The sequence below is a fragment of the Drosophila sechellia genome, chromosome 2L, assembly GCF_004382195.2.
Source record: "Drosophila sechellia strain sech25 chromosome 2L, ASM438219v1, whole genome shotgun sequence".
NCBI lineage: Eukaryota > Metazoa > Arthropoda > Insecta > Diptera > Drosophilidae > Drosophila > Drosophila sechellia.
Window position 1 is genome coordinate 3,594,741 of NC_045949.1, and position 19,911 is coordinate 3,614,651.

At 42.2% G+C, this 19,911-nt stretch overlaps 5 protein-coding genes across 5 annotated transcripts in view; 1 reads left to right on the forward strand and 4 right to left on the reverse strand.

The window, feature by feature from the left end:
- Nucleotides 1-3,758: 3,758 nt before the first annotated feature.
- The window catches only part of LOC6613266 (homeobox protein aristaless), a 29,312-nt gene continuing 13,159 nt past the window's right edge, over nt 3,759-19,911 (forward strand). The window contains exons 1-4 of the mRNA XM_002037707.2: nt 3,759-4,318; nt 14,163-14,286; nt 19,192-19,283; nt 19,344-19,445. Of these exons, the coding sequence (XP_002037743.2) occupies nt 14,190-14,286; nt 19,192-19,283; nt 19,344-19,445 (291 nt within the window). The 5' untranslated portion in view covers nt 3,759-4,318; nt 14,163-14,189. The remainder of the gene's footprint in view (nt 4,319-14,162; nt 14,287-19,191; nt 19,284-19,343; nt 19,446-19,911) is intronic.
- On the reverse strand, nt 8,941-9,537 carry LOC116801774 (kunitz-type serine protease inhibitor homolog beta-bungarotoxin B3 chain). The gene is made up of 2 exons (XM_032723224.1): nt 9,423-9,537; nt 8,941-9,369 (listed from the first exon to the last, which is right to left on the reverse strand). Exons 1-2 carry the CDS (start codon nt 9,481-9,483, stop codon nt 9,044-9,046), a joined length of 387 nt encoding a protein of 128 aa, XP_032579115.1. The 5' UTR covers nt 9,484-9,537; the 3' UTR covers nt 8,941-9,043.
- On the reverse strand, nt 9,734-10,165 carry LOC116801776 (kunitz-type serine protease inhibitor homolog beta-bungarotoxin B1 chain). Its single transcript, XM_032723231.1, has 2 exons — nt 10,063-10,165; nt 9,734-10,002 (listed from the first exon to the last, which is right to left on the reverse strand). The coding sequence occupies exons 1-2, from the start codon at nt 10,127-10,129 to the stop codon at nt 9,734-9,736; spliced, it is 336 nt and encodes a 111-aa protein (XP_032579122.1). The 5' UTR covers nt 10,130-10,165.
- On the reverse strand, nt 10,272-10,803 carry LOC116801786. The gene is made up of 2 exons (XM_032723299.1): nt 10,661-10,803; nt 10,272-10,601 (listed from the first exon to the last, which is right to left on the reverse strand). The coding sequence occupies exons 1-2, from the start codon at nt 10,725-10,727 to the stop codon at nt 10,336-10,338; spliced, it is 333 nt and encodes a 110-aa protein (XP_032579190.1). The 5' UTR covers nt 10,728-10,803; the 3' UTR covers nt 10,272-10,335.
- LOC116801777 (kunitz-type serine protease inhibitor homolog beta-bungarotoxin B chain) lies at nt 11,163-11,593 on the reverse strand. Its single transcript, XM_032723240.1, has 2 exons — nt 11,476-11,593; nt 11,163-11,414 (listed from the first exon to the last, which is right to left on the reverse strand). The coding sequence occupies exons 1-2, from the start codon at nt 11,540-11,542 to the stop codon at nt 11,179-11,181; spliced, it is 303 nt and encodes a 100-aa protein (XP_032579131.1). The 5' UTR covers nt 11,543-11,593; the 3' UTR covers nt 11,163-11,178.

Genomic DNA, 19,911 nt, shown 5'->3' on the forward strand with positions numbered 1-19,911 from the left:
CTTTCACTCTAATTCTGTTTAGCCATTTATTTTATTTAGGCATTTCATAGAACGATTACCATGCCACACCGCCTTTTCGCAAATTGTATTCCCAAATTGTAGTCGAAGACATGCCTCCAAATGGATTCCGAGGAAGCCTTTTTGCCTCTTTTAGCCAAATGATGCGTAGGCAATAAAACCGAAAGGCCAACGATGGAGGCTTGGCCATTTGCTTAGGCGGTGGGCGTGGCCAGCCCCATATACTCACCCCATCGCCCAATAATAAATATACACTGACAGATTTGTGTTTAGTACTTAAGCAAATTTATAATTTAATATTCTATTTAAACTTAACATAATCATAATCATTTTAATAATTTTGGAGTTGTTTTAAATATTTTCAATATTACATAACTAGGGGTGCACTATTTTTTTGCGTGCCTCAAACAATTTTTGATGGCGCCAATAAATTTGCGTGGCTCTTTTCAAGCCTACGAATGCGAGTTGAAATGTCGCATCATAAATAAACGGGTATCGTTTTCAGGAGTCAGGTGATGACGGGATCGGGATGCCGAAGCAAAAGTGGTAAGGGTTTTCCGAATGGGAAGTGGCCTCCAAATAAACCGCAATGCAATTTGGTCCAAAAGAAGTTAATAAAATTTCGACAAGCGGAAAGGGGACTTCCGTTGATTTTTCATGAGGTTCCTGGGTAGACTGGTGCTTATAAGATCAATGGCGTAGACAAAATTAAAAAAGGGTTTTAAAAATAAATATATAAGCATATATATAATGTTATAATAACATGTTTTCTCAACTTTAAGTTTCCTGTTATATTTCTGATTTATATGCTTCAGCATCTCAATGAAGTATGAAGGGCTATTAATAGCCCCAAAACCCCCATCAGCGCCTCTGCCGCCTGCCGTCTCGCTCCCCCATTTCACGCTGTCCCTTTCGGGCGGCTATTCATTTTCGGAGGCTGCGCCATTTTGGCTTGGAAAATTTATAAACGTAATTGAGATGCCTTCGCCGCAGCGCATTTTCCCCACCCAGCTCTTCCCACCCCCATTTCTTGCCACCCAACTGGCCGCACGTAAAATGCATTAACTGCTGCTTCTGGCCTCGTCCTGGTCCCGGATCAGGATCCGGATCCGGATCCGGTTACAGTTACGGGTTTTCACTCCTGGCAAAAGTCCGAGGCACTCGCAATTTGGTTTTCGAAAAATAAGCAATTTGTAAATTGAAAACGGTCGTTCCAGGGGCCAGCGAGGGGGTTTTTGGGGGGCGAAACTGCAGTTACATGCGGCCATTTACTACGTGGGCGGTGGCCAGGGGGCGTGGCAGGCTAGAACTGGCTTCGCGGAAGCTGGAAATTAATTATTTGCCATTAGAGCTAAGTAGATGATATAAAAAGTGGCAGCAAAGCGTGCTCCAACAGGGGCAGTGGGTATGAAGGGGGAACGCGGAGTGGAGGGGGAAAATGGATGGCAGACTGGAGATGGCCCTGCCATTGAGGCAGTTTTCTGCCGGGTGGGGCTCAGCTCTGCAGGCAATTTAGACAGTCAAGTGCCCATATAAATTACATAAATTTCACCCAGGAACTGCCGGGCACCGAGAAAATGGTCGAAAAGGGATAATAAATAAGTACTTTAGTTCAAATTGTAGAAAGATGTTAGAAGACGAAGAAAGCCAAGGCGGGCCAATTGCTTAAGTTATTAATAAAAGCTTCTCTAAGTAATTTTTGTAAAATTATAACAAATAGTCCACAGAAATCAATCAATTTATTAAATTAATAAAGCTTACCGCATAACTGATAAAATCGCCTATATAGACAATTTTATGACAAACAAACTGTTATAAAATCATCCAACCAAAGTGGAAAATGCTACATAAGTAGTTTCGGTGGCTGGAAAAATCTTTTTTCCTCCTCCGAATCGCAGGAACCTCACCTGCCAAAGGAAGAGGCGTTAGGAGTCGAGTGCCACGCCTTCTCTCTGGCGTCCAAAACGAATCCCAGACTCATCTATTATGAAGTAGGTAATTCCACTAAAACGAACCAACCAAGAAAAGCGCCGAAAACGGAGAGGGAGTGGAAAATAAACACAATCAAAGAGGACAAAACAAAATTTAAGCGCAAAAAGAAATGAAATTCGGATTGGAAATGAAACTAAAATACAAACTAATGATGGGGGAACGAAGTGGGGACGCAGTCCAGGGGACTGTGGGTGCAAAGGAAGTAAGCTAACAATAGACAAAGTCATAAATCAGGGCGCCAATTTGCAGGCCTGACAGGCTTCCCCCAAAAGAAAGGAGCGGCCGGCGAGGGGAAAGCGTAGGAGAGCCAGAAGAAACTGAATAGTTATCCTGCACGCCCAAAATGCCAAGTTCAGAACACTTCAAAAAAATATTTTCAAATGATGGATCAAGTTTTCACTATTAGATTATGTTAATAAAATAGAAAGCAATTTCATGATACGATATAAAATATTACATGTATTTAGAATTTGAAGAGCATCTACTCATACCATTTTAAAGATTGTGAAGCAAACTATTTTATTTTGCTTGATATTTAAATAATGCTTTACCTAGTCCTGGAATAAGAACTTTTCAGTTAAGATTTGTGAAGAAATTACGGCAGTGCATAAAAGGGGAAGAATAGGGACTGCGGGAGGCCACAAATTCATTTCGTAATTGTGGACAAAGAGTCATGGGGCTAGAACAGGGGTTGGGGGAGAGGTTCCTGAGGTCGAGGGGGCGTGGACGGGGGCGAAGGACAGCTAGAGGAGCCCATTCAGGCAAACAATAATAAATGGGATCCAAGATGGCGTCACTGGGATTGGGAATTGCTATTATACGGGGTGTTTTCTTTTTGGGGGAGGAAACAGAAGAGGTTGTAGCCATAACAATGATGCTCCATAATAAATTAACTGAAATTCACTTAGTTATTTATTTTTTTGCCCAAGATGAGAAATTAATCTAAATAAATTGAGTTGTCAAGTGTGGCAAAAAGAAAAGAAAAAGTTCGTGGGGGGTGGGGAGGGGTAAAAAATGATATGCCAAATAAATACCAACGGTGAGTAATCGTTTTCTTATTGTTACTGCTGTAGTATAATCTTCCTCTTCCCAGAAGAGCACCCAAAGCACAAAAGCTTCGCCTTCTTCTTCTACCCGTAGCCCCCATTTCTTCCCGCATCCCTCCCTGCCCCACACACATTCACCACACTTAACGATGAAAATCCAATTTAAGGCTGCCTCAGTTGTTTGCGCTCTCTTCCCCCCTCCCCCCTGGGGCTAGTCCCGTCTCTTTCGCTCGCTCTCTCCTTGCCACCTAAATAAAGTGTAATAAAATAAAGTAGATAGGGATAAGAGTAGATAGGGATATTAGGAACACGAGAGCCCCTTCAACGTTTCTGTTTTTGTTTTTGCAGCTCTCCATGCCGAAAATTCAATTTCCACAATGAAAATGCGCGAGAAAATTGTCCTACATGCCCGAGAAAGAGCAAAAGAGAGAGGGAGAGTGGGGGTTGGGTGAGCGAGCGAGATGGGTATATGTCTCGAAACAACTGTGCTTTGGTTTGCTGGCTGCGCGGCGCATGCGCGAGCGAAAATAACGGGAAATGGCAAAGGCGGCGCTTAGGGGCATCATCCCCATTCCTCCTCCTCCATCTCTTTCCCACCCGCAGCCATCTTTCTGCCGACGCAGATCTAATTTGCAGCCGACTGCGCTGTCGACGTTGCGACTACGACAAGCACCGTTAGATCATTCGCATTCTGACGTTTAACGCGGTCGGTTGAACACTATCCACACTATATATGCCATATAGATCATACCAAATCCCCCGAAAAAATACGTATTACCCGGACTGGATTAAATGACACCTTGTAATCTGTAAAAGGAAACTTTTCCGTCGGCAAAACGGTGCTGCCAACAAGGCTGGAAAAACTCAAAACTCCTTATAAACAACATCCAGCTTCTTCAAGTGCCAACCCTACGTGTGTGTGTTCTAAACCCAAAACTAACTACTCTTTGCGGCCTATTACCTCTGAGATTGAGCGTGTAATTTGTAGAGGAATCCTTAACTTTGCCCAGCATCCTTTGTGATTCGCCCACGTATCCTCGTTGAAAACTTTTTGCAAAACTTCCTGGCAAGTGTTTAGACTTGTTTAGCTCGGGGAAACTTTAGCACCTTTGTCTTACGTGAGTTCGTTCTGTGAAAATTGCGAAAAGGTTAAACTCAAACAGAGCTCAGCGCCAAAACGTCAAAAGCCAACAGCGACAAGGGATTTTCTTCTGTCACACGCTTGAAGTATTGCTGCCAAAATTTTCACGGACGGTAATAAGGTAATATCATCTCATATGTATTCATTTCATTTATATCAAAGTCGGAAGTCCCTTTAGAAAAGAAAAGGTTTTGGAACGCAATGATCAAATTGTTTGACATCCTCAAGCAACTGATTCAAAAGATAATCCTCAACTTCCCATTCAAATCGCAGCACACTGTGCTCATAATTTATTTAGACGCTTTTAATTTGCATTAAGGAAATTTCCTAATGAGTGCCAGTGCGATAAGAATCTCGGAGTTCCAGAGTCCTGAGTCCTGGAGTGTGTGTTTTGTGAGCCAGACCCGAAGTGTCTGGCAAAAGTGTTTGTGCCGATGCCTTTCCTGTGAGAAATCGCACAAAACTCGTGAAGCACTTGAAGTGCAAATGAGAAAGAAGCGGGGATTGGAGGCGAAAAAAGAATTAAAACCAAAATTGGCGTATGCATAAAGGATTCGGCAGCAAGGATCCAAAAGGAGATTGCCCCCAAAACGGCAAGGGAGGGGGTATTTCGGTTGAAAACTCGCCGCTTAATTGAAGACAGACCAAAAGTTGATCACTCCGCAAATGCAGTTTGAATAATTGATGGTAATTAAGAGAGGAAAAAAGAGGAGACAGCTCGTGTGGATTCCGATTCCCCATGTGCGCAACGGAGACGGAGCAAGGGTACAAAATCAATGGCAAATAATTCGCCAAAGAGCGGACCAAAAAAAAAAAAAAAAGAAGTGGGGAAAACGAAGTTTCAAATTAAATTGATCAACCGCAAATTAATTGGCAGCCATGCAAACGTTCAACGCTCCACTGGATGCCACGCCCACAAAAGAGGGTGGTGGGTGGCACACTGGGGTTCAGACTCTCTGGGGTGGGGGCCTGACTGGATGGATCCACATAGGAGTCAATTGGAGTTGACGAACGGTTTTTCCATTCGTCGCCAAGTTTTGTTCGATTCGTTCAACTCAATTAGGGAAGCATGGGTGGCGGTGCAAAAAAGGGGGGAAAGCGCAGTGAAATGGGCACTGAAAGGGGGTTGAAAAGGGGCTGGTGCAATAGGGCCGCATACAAATAAAATACAATTTGGCATATTTAAATTAGCAAATGGAATTACCGCAGAGAACGTTAGTCGAAGGAGGTTAGTTCGGCCATGTTTATTGATTGCTTGATTGAATTGAGCATCGAATTTGTGAATGCTCCAAATTGATGGATAGATTGGGGTCCACACATTCTCGCCAAGGCTTTCCAAACGAGACATACCACTAGTTTCAAAACGATGTTGAACCATTTAACTATTTAGCTAATTACAATCTATTAATATATAACATAATGAATCATTTGAATAATAATGAATAATTCATTTGATTTCGTCATCCTACTCATAACAAATTTCATAGCCCACTTTAATTCTTCCCTTGTGTTTCTCAATCACTTAACGACCCCCCACAAAGCTTAATAAATATATGGTACCAACACCTCCCATCCCCTGCCCCACTGGAATGCACAAAACAATTTGCTTTAATTAAACAGAAAATTCAATCAAAATATTTATAAAACAAGAAGACCAAGTCAGTAGGGGTGATCAACGGATTTTCCTCCCCATGCGGGCGCCCCGAAGATGACGATATACCATACATATATACATATATAACATATATATATAATTGAAAGGGTTAGCTTTCGGAATCGGCTCTGTTTGGCTTTCGAGTTTGGATAAGCTGCCGGCACTTGGACACGAAAAACTGACGGGGGTGCAACACGGCTGGCTAATTCAATTTACGCTCATTTTTTGCAGTGCAGCATTCAGGCGCTGATTCGCTGGTGGGTGGGTGGCTCTCCGGCCAAATGCACGGCATCATTTCGGTGCGATTTACTCGGAGGCTCTGATTCCCTGATTCTAGGCGCGAGCCAATTGACACAATCAAATTCGAACCTCGCAAATTCGCTTAATGCGCCGCGAGACAAAAACAAAAGCAGCAAAAAATATGGAAAAAAGGAAAACGCTCAACCAAAACTGCAATCAAGAGGGATACTTAGATGGGGGCATATGCAAATGGTTTGGCTAGACAGTGGAGATTCCACAAACATGGAAGTGTTACTAATTCTATATATTTCATTTAAATATTAACTTAAATACAATACTTACCATACTTTAAGTGGATAGATCACAACTCTCAGCTACTCTGATATATATATATATAATTGAAAAATCCTTTCCGCACCTGGAAGCTCTACTGTATCCATCATATCACAGCCCACTCCAAGTTGGATCATCAGTGGCGACTGCGCCAGTTTAGTTTGATTACGCCGGACGGACAGGCGGACATTTCTAAAAACGGATGCACTTTACTTCGGTGGCAAAAGTGATAACCTCATCGCTGGCCGGCCAGTTTACCGCCACCCACCGCCATCTCCACCTCCTGCTGCTCCTCCCATTACCATATCATCTCACCTCAGTGGGAAATTATCGCGCTCTCGGTTTTGGGCAACAGCAACAAAAAACTAGGAAAACTAGAGCTAAACGAGTGTGTGGGTGGGCGGTAGGCAATTTCGCAAATGCGTTTAAGTGGCTCTAATGCCAGCGGGACGGGGCTTTGGAGCAGGGATGCGCACGTGGATATGCCCATGGATGTGATACCCACAAGCGGAGGCACTGCAGCAGTCTGGTTGCGAATTATCCCACTTTCCAGCCGCACTGCACTCTTGCGAATCTGTGTGTTTCTGCGTCTCGTCGCGATTTGGCGAACCGAGATTCGAGTGGCCGATAAGTCCAGTGCAACTGGCCCTGAATGAAAGCAGGTCGGTGGTCGTTTTGTATCTGACCTTCAAGAGGCTGCAAAAGAGCAGAAAAAAATGTCCGAAAATATGTCTGTCTTCTGACCTTCTGAAAATGGTATTTTCAGACATATTTGAATGACACAAGAACGAAATTCTCACAGAAAATAATCATGAAAATTATCTTTTCTTATAGCATTATCAAAATGCAGACCATATATGTCATACTTGACCATTCTCTGCTCCTCTGATGACCCCTTTTGGTCGCCCATAAAGTCATCGCTTCTGGGTGTTGCACTCGCTGATTGACTTGTGTTTCCATTTTTAATTTGGTTAATTCAAATTAATCAAGCGACAGTTGATTATTCCGGCTCCTCGTGCGTTTTTTTTTTCGCTGGCGCAGCGAAGTGCATTTGTTGCATCGAAAGTGCATTGGCATTGGCGTCCAGACTCATCCATATTCATGTGCATCCAATGTTGTTGGGCTTTCCGTTGTCCAGACGCATTGCATTTCCCACTTTGTTGTTTGCTCAATTAATGCAATTGCTCGTTTTGTCTCCACGCCGTTGTTGTTGTCATTCGTGACATTATTAATTTATATTTATATTACTTTTTATAGCTGCAGCTGTTGCATAATGCCCTCAGCATTTGTCGCTTCTGCCGCTGCAGCAAATTGCATTATATTCTGATGCGTTTTAATTAATTTTGAGTTAATTTATTTTGTGCACTTGTGGAGAGGCCTATGGAAATAAGTTTGAAATCAGCTGTGATTGCATTTCAAATACAATTCATTTACAAATTGCAAGAATATATTTTCTACAAAAATTAGAAAAGTGGTTCAGCACCCCTATAAACAATAAAATTTAATCCTTACTGAAAAAGAGTTTAAGAACCATTAAACAGAGTGGTTCAATGGCCCTTTTCCGAACGATTTTAGACCTTTCAAGCTGGCCCCTCCTGCATCCCTCCGCCACCTAATGCAATTTGGCGGACACTGCATCCACATCCGCTGCTGTTCTGTGTCCCTCCACCCAAAGTCCCCCTCCAAATCGTAATCCTCCCGCTCTGATTGAATTTCCCCGTTTTTGGCGACGGCTCGTGGCAGAAACTAGCGCAAGCTTCCATTACTAATCCCCATGTCCGAGGACCGACTGGACAACAAAGGCTTACCACACAGATTTCCACCAATCTGCAGGCCCTTCCACCAGCCCCATCCCTCCCTTTCGCATTTCCCATCCGTTCTGCTGCACTGTGGAAAACTAACTAAAGCTGTTGCTCCACCTGAATTTCGTTTAACATTTTATAGAGTGCACATATGGTGATCAATGTATCCGGCTCGAAGGACCAATGCTAGTAACGATAAATTTTCCATAAGGCTTATATTAAATTTTAAAATATTTCAAAACGAAAGGATTTTTCCATGTGCACCTCGTTTTCGCTTGGCGTTTTAGGGAGCGCAGTCCAATCGAAATCGTTGCGCTGTTTAGTGCGCACTTAATTGAATTTCGCGTGTGCTGCTCCAACGTCCACACACAGATACCCACGCACACACTCGCAGGCACCCTCACACAGATTCACACTCGGACACAGCGAGTTGTGTTGCATTGTCTAGGCCACAAACATTGCCAAGTGCATTTCGTGCAATTGGATAATTGCATTTGGCTTGGCGTCGCCAGTTGCCGGCTGCCAGCGACAGTTGCTACACCAATTGCAATTGCAGCAGCAACAGCAACACCTGCGACAACTCCACTCTCCAGGTGGGGGAATTCGCAGGTGATGACAATTAGCAGGGTCAGCCCAAAAGTAGACACTTCAAGTGGAGTAGGAAACGATCAGTGAAAAATTAAAGACAACTACTGGCAATGAAAGAATACAATATTATATAGGGAAATATTAAATTTATTAGGTAGTTTACAGTGGAGCCGAAGATTCAAATCGGTCGAGGTGTATTTCAAAAGGCTACCACAAGTTCAAGCTTCTTTTAGATATTCTGCCTAGGAGTTCGTTTTTTCGATCCTCTATTCGAGATGCTTTCGACTTCGCTTTCTTGCGAACCATTCACCCAGTAGTCATCGATTACACTTTCTTCCCAATTTCCGATTCCGTAGCTTTCGAAACCAATGTCTCGCCAATTTATATATCCTTTGCATTTGAGCTCGCACTCTTCTCTGGAACGGAAGTAATTTCCGACCACTGTGCAACCCTTTGTTCTAAACATTTTGCATCGGTTCTCTTCGGTTGCATAAGTAAATCCTTTGATTATCTGGTCGCAATTCCCATCCACAATTGGTTTATTGACACAATCGGCTGAAAAAAGTTTGGCAATCACATTGGAGATCTTAAGTTAGTACAATACTAACCATTCGATTGGGCTATTACGTAGCTTATTAGAAAAGTTATGACCACGAACTTCATCTCCATTGCTCAGCTTTCAAACGACTAAAAAATTTCCAGTCCCGGTAGGCCACTTAAACTTGATTTTGCCTTAAATTGAACTATAGATAGATGCATGTTACTTTTCTATGTTTATATTACCATAAATTAGCGAAAGTCAAAGATCTGCTTTAAGATTTGCATTAGAAAATATATAAACTTATTAATTCATAGGAATATATCAAATACTATAAAATGTAAAGTATAGTTTAGCTTGTAAGATTTATAGTATATTGGTTCAAAATCCGGCCCAGCTCATTAGGCTTAAGATCATCTGCAGAAACTGCGACACAGTTTGATTGAAGAATTCGAAGACTCCGCTTTGAGCAGGCTTCCTGGTGTCCTTGCACTTCGCATTGCACGCATCCCTGCTACTGAAAAAGTTTCCAGTTACCTTACAGGCCTTTGCCCGGAACTTCTTGCAACTATTTATCCGGCATTCATAGGTATACCCTTTAATTTTATGCCCACAATTTCCTACAACACTCGGATCAGATCTGCATATGTCTAAAAAGTAGGAGTTTCGAAAAGTCAAACTGAATATTTCTTAGTTAAAATGATACTTACGTTCCTTTTGGCCAAAACAAATGGCACTTAAGGTACCTATTAAGAGAACCGTATAAAGTAATTTCATTTTGAAGCTATGTAGTGTTACTTTCAGTTGCTCACAAATGACTGAAAACTGTAACTCAAGGCATTGTGGGGATATAGACCACATTAGATTCGGCATTAAAAATATGAGAATGTAATTTGCATATTAATAAAATACAAAGCAATTATTTTACGATTTAATATCAGCGCAATGAAATCGCTATTCTTTATTTCATCCACATAATTATTTTACCTAGGTAGAGTCAAGATTCGACTTAAAGTATCGCGGCCCTGGTCATAGGCTCTTTCAACGTAATAACTGAATGGATTGTTTCTAAAACTGATCGGGGGCTTGCATTTGGCCTCACACACATTCCTGTTGGTGAAGAAATTTCCGATGACCTCGCAACCTATGGTCTCATAGTTTACGCAACGGGTTCTCACACTCGAATAGGTATACCCTATAATCCGACTACCACATTCCCCCACAGGAATGGCGTCCATGAAGCATTTGACTAAATGGGAGAAAATATATAAAGTAAATAAATAAGCAAAAAGGTAAAGTAATATTCACCTTCCGACTGTTTTTGGGCATAAACAATTCCGATGCACATCAAGGATAGCAATATCACGAACTTCATTTTCACGATATGCACACTATCTGCTTGCGTTGGTTCAAAATGACTAAAGTGTACTGTATTACTGGTCTGAAACGGGCTTAGTCTTCTGTACTTATTGCTAAAATCTTAATAAGTTCAGTTCACCTTCTATTACGGTTCGTCATAAAATAAACGTATTTGCACATTAATTGCTTGACTACATTCAAGGTGTAAAAATAGCCAATTAAATTTTGAATTTAAACTAAGATGGGATAAATATTAATGAAAAAAATACACCTTTTCGCTAAGAAGTATTGTACAAGTTGTTGAATTAATGACATTTAATACACTAAACCATAACTTTTGATATTTATAAAGTAATAAAATATGAATGAACTTATATATTGACAAATAAACCATATTTTTATAGTAACATCGAAACCATCACAAAAAGGTTTCCCCAAAATGTATTCAAACTTCATTTCAATTAAATTTATTCTTCAGGAATTTCGGCAAGTAAATTTAATAGGTTTTTCTGAAACTCGACGAGATCTTGATATTCGTCCCAGCATTTTTCCACGCATTGCTGTCGTGTGTTAAAAAAGTTACCAGTAACTCGACAGCCTTCAGCAGAGAATTTCGAACACCGTTTTTTTTCCGGTGTAAACGTGTATCCTGTAATAATTTGCTTACATTTTCCAACTGCAAAAGGTTTATTCCTGCACATTGCTGTTTGAAAGAAATTTAGCAGCAGTTAATAATGGTCAATGGTGGTTTACTAACTACTCACGATCTTTTTGCCCTTGGGCAAGTGCAAGAAATGAAAATATGGCAAATAATATGACAAAATATAGCATTGTAAGTTCTTATTTGCAACTTGAACCTGGTTTCTCTGCTGTCACAAAGCGACTGAAGATTTGCACATAAATCTTAAATGCTAAAAACGTCATGCCTTTATTAGTTTTCTACGCGTTTTTGCATATTTAATACTTCATAAGGTTCTACTACTGCCAAAATGTCCCTGCAAGTGCGAATTAAGCAAAAGTAAAAGCCCTGTCCAATTTGTGTCTCGTACGAGTAGTTGTGCCAACTAATTAGGCCCATATCAGCATTCCACATTGCAGTGGGCTTGCTTTCATAATCTCCGGGCCACGATCCGGACATTAAAATTTCAAAAATCAATTTCAGAAATAGCATTTTGATTTGATTTAAATGTAACGCCCCAAGGTCCAACACAAGTAAGGGCTTTCCGTCCGCACATGCACATGGGAGTATTATCCGGGTACTCCACTCTACTCCACTCTGCTCCACTCTACTCTGCTCCACTAGTGGGCACCGCAAAAGCTCCTCTGCTGTGCCTATTTAATACGTCCAAAATAATTCAGCATAAATTATTCACTGGAAATTAATTCACTAACAACACCAGTAACGGCCTGCCAGCCCCAAAAGCCCCAACACCGTGCAAATCCCTCTGTTGGCGATGCCACTAAAACTTTGCAACCAGTTCCTGTGGACCTGGGCCAAACCATCCAGGCATCCAGTTGCCAACTGGCAGGCCGCATGTGCAACATTAGACACGAAATGGCAATTTTCCATTTGGCAAATGAGTTTTGCGGCCGACGGACTCCAAATATAACAATTATGCAAAATTACAAATTCTCACAATTCTAATGGAATGCCTTCCCTCGGCGAGCGAACAGGGGGCGTGGCCGAAAAGGAGGGCGTCGCACAAGGGGCGGCAGGTTCGGGGGGCGTGCCCCACTCGTTCCCGCACTAAATGGAAATTTATTGGCGCCACTTGTCGGGGCTTGACTTTTGGGAACGCGGACACATCTGCGACCAGGAAACAGGAGGCTGTATAAGGACACTTAGAAAAATTACGATCTAGATCTGTTCTACTTGTGAATATAGAGTAATACACTTAAAAAATAATCAAAAAGCCATTAAGAGTTTCTATTTCTTTAATGAGCGAATTTCAAATGTAATTAATGAATTTAAGGGAAGCAACTAGTTATTTTTCAGCACTTTCTGGCTTAAGCTCACCAGATTTTCTCAGTGCAATCAGGATACAAGCGTAGGCAGGACACGCGCTGCCGCTGAGCACGTTAAATTATTTTGCGTGTGTAAATTTGGCGGAAATAGTCTGTAACATGATATGCTAACACTTGTGGTGCACTGGGCGGTGGGTGGTGGGCGTTGGGTGGTATATGGTGCAGGGGGTGGTGCTGTGGGTGCTTGTGCCAACAGTCGTGTGGCGAGCACCATAAATAAAATTCATACAATTTTTTTAACAAATTTACTCAAATAAATTAAAATGTCGGCACACAGCAAGGCGGCGAACCCACCTGTAATCCGGATGGTGCAACTGATTCGGCGGTTTGGGCTGATGGGCCTTGTGTGTGGATAATGTGTCATATAGAAGTTACAATTAATTTTAATTGAAATGCAGCGGGATAGCCAAAAAAGGAGGAAAGCTACATCGTTGCAACAACACAGGAAATTGACCTGTCAACATGTATGCATAAAGAAATGTTGCATAAAGTGTGTGTGGCAAATGGACTATAATTTATGTATGAAGGAATGTGTTACATTTCCCTTAAAAAAGAAACTATCCATTTTGAAATTTAATTTCAAGATGGTTAGACTGATGAAACCATTACGTATATGTGCCACACAATTTTCCCACCGATATCAATTTCATTGAAGAGTGCACTTTCTCAGCGCCTTTCGCTGATCTTGGCTATCTGGCCATCTCTAGCTTGACACTGTGACTTCGTTTCCTACCCATTTGTGTATCTGAAAGATGCGGTTCAACTATCCCTCCCCTTGAATATGAGCGTAGGGAGAAATTCCTCGACTAATTAAGCTGCAAGATGCATTGGGAAAGGCGGCGCCAGGCGATCGCAAAACATCGACTCATAACTGAAGTGAGTTCATCAAGAGCAGTTACAGTTGCGGCCATAGTTATATGGCGAGTCTTTTGCGGCAAATGCAATTAATTTAAATCAATTGATTCGTTTGAGGACAATTTAATTGTATGCAACGACACACAATGCAGCCAGAATCGAGAGCCATCCGAGATGCAAAAGCAGATGAAATCGATTGTGGATAATTTGTCAGAAGTCCGTAATTGCCTTTAATTGAATCGAATTGAGTTTGAGGTGCATATGACAACATTAAAGGCGACGCAAAGTCGCCCCACAAAAAGCCAACAGGAGGAATGCCAATACCCGCATGTCTCTGTCTCCAATTCAATTGTGCACTTAAATTACAAGTTTCTCGTTCATCATCATCGTCATTATCACAAATGATGATGATCGCGTTGTCATGGCGTGATTGCCAAGTGAATTTATCAAAATTACATGCAATTTAAAGATTCTTTTTCTCAATTTCGATCGTTGATGAGTAACCCATCCCTTTGATTCCCCCATCGATTCTACACTACTATTTCGATATTGATAACTATTTCCATTTCAGCTCGGTCCTGCAGCCGCGGGCAGAGGAATGTTTTGCTACCAGTGCCCCCCAGCCCTCCATCCCTGCGGCCCCCACCCGCCGCGTCTGCCCACCCTCGACTACCCCTTCGCCGCCACCCATCCATGTGAGTATATAAGATAATATATAAGGATATCTCTTTTGATAGATTATAAATAACAGAAATAACTAATTGAAAATGATTCCAATTTTATATCGATTCATTTAAAAAAAATATTAATTCGATTCGTAGTTATGAGTTGTGATGTGTTACTTTTTATATTCGCACTTTAACGCACTTCAACCCACCCTAATTCTATTAAGTAATTTACGTATCGCAACATCATCTGCTGGAACAGATGGACTTCCAACTGCCAAAAGTGCAATCTTCTCGTTCGCATCGAATTAAATTTAGATAAAAAGCCAGAGATAATCGCAGCCGCCTCTGCTCTTCCTTGTCTGTTGTCAATGGATTATTGTATCTCCGCATCGAGTAGTTACATTAACGAATTATTCTATTAGCAGCACGTTGCACGCAGGGTAGTGCTCCTTGTTCCCATTCCCCATGTGGCATATCAGATTTCATGGTCGCACATGTCGGTAGTTGGCTGTTTGCCTCGAAAAGTTTGCCACTCGGTCGAAGGGTAAGTGGTATGCGAAATGGAAGTGAGAAAATATTGAGATACTGGTATCTGGTATATAATATCTAGTTTCTTGTCAAAATATCTAGTGAACAAATTATTTTTCTAAAAATGCCAAAAAGTCGGAAAATCTCTCTCCCTGCACTGACGGGGCTGCAGAAAAATTCCATTAAACGCTATTTCGATGAATTGGGTGCAAAGAAAACCCACAGCGGGGCAATTCGATTTCCCACTGCCCACCGCTCGTCACCCAGAATGATTCCCTACTCCCAGTCACAGCCCCAATCCCTGGCCCAGTTCCATGCCCCACCGACCAATCAACTTTGGCTGGCACTCCAGAATCGAGGAACCGGAATCCAGAACCGGAGGACCAGAGGCAGGCACCTCCACTGCCATATAACTATAATTGAATAAAAAAAAGCATGGGCAACTCAATCGATATTCGCATGCAGTGCAGGAGGGGATTTTCGGAGCAAAGGAGTGGCCAAACCAAAGGCAAAGTCAAGCAAACGTGAACGTGTCGAAAAGTGAAGCGATCCATTCGAATTGGAATTGGAATTGGGTAGCCAAAAAGGGCGCTGGGGGAAGGGATGGATGGGGTAGTGTGGGGAATTTTGGATTTCAGATTTCATTTCATGCAATTATCGAATGGCAAAGCGTTAATGCTTTGGCATGCAAATTTTCCTTCGACACTCGCAATCGGAATGCGGCGACAGATTTCGACAGATTGAGCCTGAGTGCTGAGGCATTTATCGAAAATCATAAATCAAAGCGCCATCCGCCGCCGACGGAATAGTTTATTGATTTTTTCCCAGCCACTAGCCATAAAAGGAACCGCCGTCTAACAACCGCAACATCTATATATAAAAGTGGGTGTCCCCCAACCAACTAAGCCCCACCGCAAATTGCAGTGCATTTTGTGGGCGGTCGCCGCCTTTCGCTGGTATTCATCTCTTTGGGGAATGTGCGCCATCTAATGGGATTAGATGGCGACTTACGAACGCATTACGTAACATCTTGGCACGTTTGCCCTGGCCCGTAATCCTAATCAGGTGCAAATTCTATTTGCTGCTGACTGATTCAATATGACGAACGGATGGACGGACGGCGAGGCGATAACTTATGTTCCATTTAGGCTCCCTCAAGGATCATCCAAGGTCCTCGAAGGGACTGTCACTTTTGATTTGCGACAGCCTAATTCAATTTGCCAAGCGGATAATTGGAGTCCTGTTCCTCGATTCCTTATCAAGTGTGCCTTACAATAGAGATTCAGGAATATTAAAATATTATATATCTTATATGAAGACATTCCCACAAAGTTCAATTCAAAATCACTTAGCTCAGTTCAAATTCCCGTTGCGAATCCACTTAGGTGTGCTTTCTCCCCTTCCGCCAATGACGCAACCAGTAAATATGGCTCACAAATCAAAATAAAAATTCCACAGCACATTTGCATAGCTAATTCAATTTGCTCGCTGTTTTTCGAGATTCCAATTCGTGATTCCTTGACGTGACACTCCACTCCACTCCATTCCCCTCGAGAAGAAGCCACCCCAAGGAGAACTGACACCGAGAATGTTTCTCAATTGCTAAACTAATTTAAAATTTTTGCCAACGCGTGCCCGGACTTTCAAGCAGTGAAATCGAAACGGTGACACTTTCCAAGGGAATTCGACCTTATGCAGGGGGAATCCTTGAGTCCTGGCAGCTGCTGGAAACTAGGCCAGTCAAGGAAAACTATAATGAATGCTAATTCCTGGCTCTCAGATTAAGTAAGCGAAACTGAAATCGAATGAGAATTGATTTTGGCCCCGTGTAGATACAGCAACCGAGTCGGCAGACAAAGTTGCAGACATGTATCTTACGGATACGATTCGTGTGGTGGGCGGAGCTGGGTGACTAGCCGTGTGGGCGGGGTCGAGCTGATTGCAAGGACTCTTGACTTGACTGCTCCCAGACCGAAAATCCCTTAATGATGGTTTCGCTTGTTATGCCAAATGTTTAAAAATTGAATTATCTCCCATTACCGGCGCAGCTAACGAGCAGACGCAGAGCAGCTTTAGTGCACTGAAAGAAATCTATACCGAGTTGTAATAAATCGATTAGTAGTATATGAAAGCGAAAGAGCCAATGTTGCAGCTACTTTGACTTTCTGGATTAAATTATTTTCATACCTCATAGACACAGAAACATTTTCAAGTGGCGTACGAACATTCCAACTTTTCTCTCAGTGCACAATGAGACGGGTTGCTTGTGTGGCAGAGAGGGATGTACAGATATAGATGGTTGGCTGGCTGACTGACTGGCTTGTCTGCGCCCCTTTGCGTACTTTTTGAATCAATTTGGCAACAAGGATTTGTTAATCCTGTCTTCCTGACAAGTGCGGTTAGTTGACTTGTTGTTGCTGCCGGTGCTGCTGCATGACGTTTGATGTTCGAGCTGGGAAATGGGAAATACGGGCTAAATGGGGTGGTGGAAATCCTCCATTGGCTCGGGTTTTGGCCAAAGCTTTCAGCATGAAATTCTTATTGCCCGGTTTTTGGGCAGCTTTGGCTCTGCGCTCTGGGATTTGCACTCGAAACCTAATTGTGCTAATTGCCAGCCGCTTGAACGTCAGTGGAACATGCTCTGGTCTTCTTTTTCGGCCCGAAGCATTTTCCGGCCATCCTGGGGCATTTCCATTTGCATTTTAGGCAATTATTGGCTGCAAGGAATTTGATTAGCAAGAAAATTGCAGTGCAGCCGAATGAACTGGTGATGGGCGGAATGGGAGAGGTCGTGATCGTGATTATACAGATGGATATGGGGGTAAAATAAAAGCGACAAACTTAAGATCATAAAAAATAACTAATTAGATCCTGAAATTTAGGTAGTAAGTGCCTCGTTTCTTATAAATACATCAATTTTTAGATAGAGGCAAGGCTTAGCACCCACTTCACGATGCCAGCTCTAATGGGCACCTAACTTTTCCCAGGCCCTTCGGAAAATTATGCTGATTGCCCGGAGCTCAACTCATCGACTATTCGATTAGCCTGCGTCTATGGCTTTTGCGTACCTCTTTGATTGCTTGATTTAGGCCCCAAATACGTGCTTCATTAGCAGGATATATAGAGCATATCCTAGGGCTTACCTGAGAGCCTGATGGCAAAAGAAGCCGAAACATTTTGTAATTATTTTCATAATTAAATATTAATCGATGGCAGGAATAGCGACACTTGCCGAGAAATAGAGATAGAGGACAACATGGCAAACAGCATTAGTGCGCATTACAGAGAGTCTCTAGGGAACTGAGAATAAGGATAAGGGGGTGGTTGTGGGACGACCTTCGGCCTGGCGAAAATGAATGCCAAAGTAACAACATTTCAGCTAATCGGATTAGAGCCCCCAAAAAAGTTAACACACAGGCAGAGAGACACAGAAAGAGACGGAGGGGGCCGGAGAGAAAGAGACGGACAGCTTACTCGGCTTTGGCAAGAAGAAAATTAAAATTAAATTTTGCAATTTGCCAGCTAATTATTTATTTAAAATCAAATTGAAAATTAATTTTACAACACGAACGAACAGAAAGTCCGTTGTGAAAAAGGTCCGACAAAGTTTCCGCCTTTCGACTTTCGACTTTGGTTTTCCATTTTCCGGGGGGTGAAAAACCGGGCATTTTGGGGCGGAGGTCAAGTGGAGCTGTCAACGCCTTTCCTTTTCCTCTGTGTCTCTCTCTTTCTGGCTCAAAAGGCAGTTATAAAATATTTCGTAGCATACAAAATGGCGCTGCTGCTAGAAAATTCAATTAGCCTGCAATTTTTGGCAACAGCTGGCTTTCAGCAAAAGCCAAGTGGACAAGGAAAATTTGGAGGAGGGGTTGGGTTTTCCAGCAAGGGCACGGCAGCGGAGAAAAACTTTTGGCATGAATGAATTCCAAGGCAGTTATAGTTGGGTCATTTAAAATTTAGAGAAAACTTCGGCTTCACTGAAGATATTGAAAATAATAATGGCATTCTATGTAATGGCTTTAAATAACTCAGGGTTTGAAAAACCAAGAGGAATATAATTGAAAAGAAAGCGAAACAACTAAATATATATTTGGATTAAATTTAAATAATATAATATATAATTTGTTATGTCTTTTGGATTCCCAAATTACAAAGCCTTGTGCTTCTTTTTACGCCTTTTAAATTTCTTCATTTTCTTCATTTACAAATCTCGTTTATGATTCTTTCAAACATCCTTACAAAATCCTGCTAAACTACTTAGTGCTCGGCGACGCTGGAGAAGACAAATCCCAGCTTAGTGGCACTCATGCTCCTACACCTCGGTGCAACTAGTTGAATTAGGAGGCTAATGCAACACCTCACGTGGCTAATACCTCTTGCTTTCTGCTATCTGCTATTCCCCAGATACCAGCTACTCGTATCATCCTGCCATACACGATGAGACTTTTGTCCGGCGAAAGCAGCGTCGAAATCGCACCACCTTCACACTGCAACAGGTAAGTCGGGGAAAACATAAAGCGCAAAGAAAATGTTCTTTAATTTTTAATTTCGGCCAGCTGGAGGAGCTGGAGACGGCCTTTGCCCAGACCCACTATCCGGATGTGTTTACTCGCGAGGATCTGGCCATGAAAATCAACCTGACCGAAGCACGGGTTCAGGTAAGCAAAAGTATAACTCTTTTCCACCGATTTGCTGACCTCTTTGGGCCAAATTATGCAAAAACATGAAGAGTTGCGAGAAAAGTGGAGGAATTCAAGAAGTTGGCGAATTCATATCAAATTTCATAAGTATATAAGTGTAGGACTACCTTAGAACGGTCACGCCGCCTGATCAAAGCCCTTGGTCTTCTAAATCTCTCCTCCCATCTGGAACTTCCCCTTCCCCGGACCGATTAATAATGCATATGCATGCTGAACAGGCCCACAGATTCTGGGATTACCAACGGGTTTGGGTTTTTGGGGTGGCATGTAGCCAGCCTAATGCAATAAGTGTCTTAAAAAAATATTTCCTATACCCAGAAAGCCAGAACGAGGCGAAGCGGCAAAATATGCAAAGTTCTTAAGCGTTAACAGGGAAAATATAAAAACATAAAATGCGAAAATAAAGTGAAGAAAAGTGGAAAGC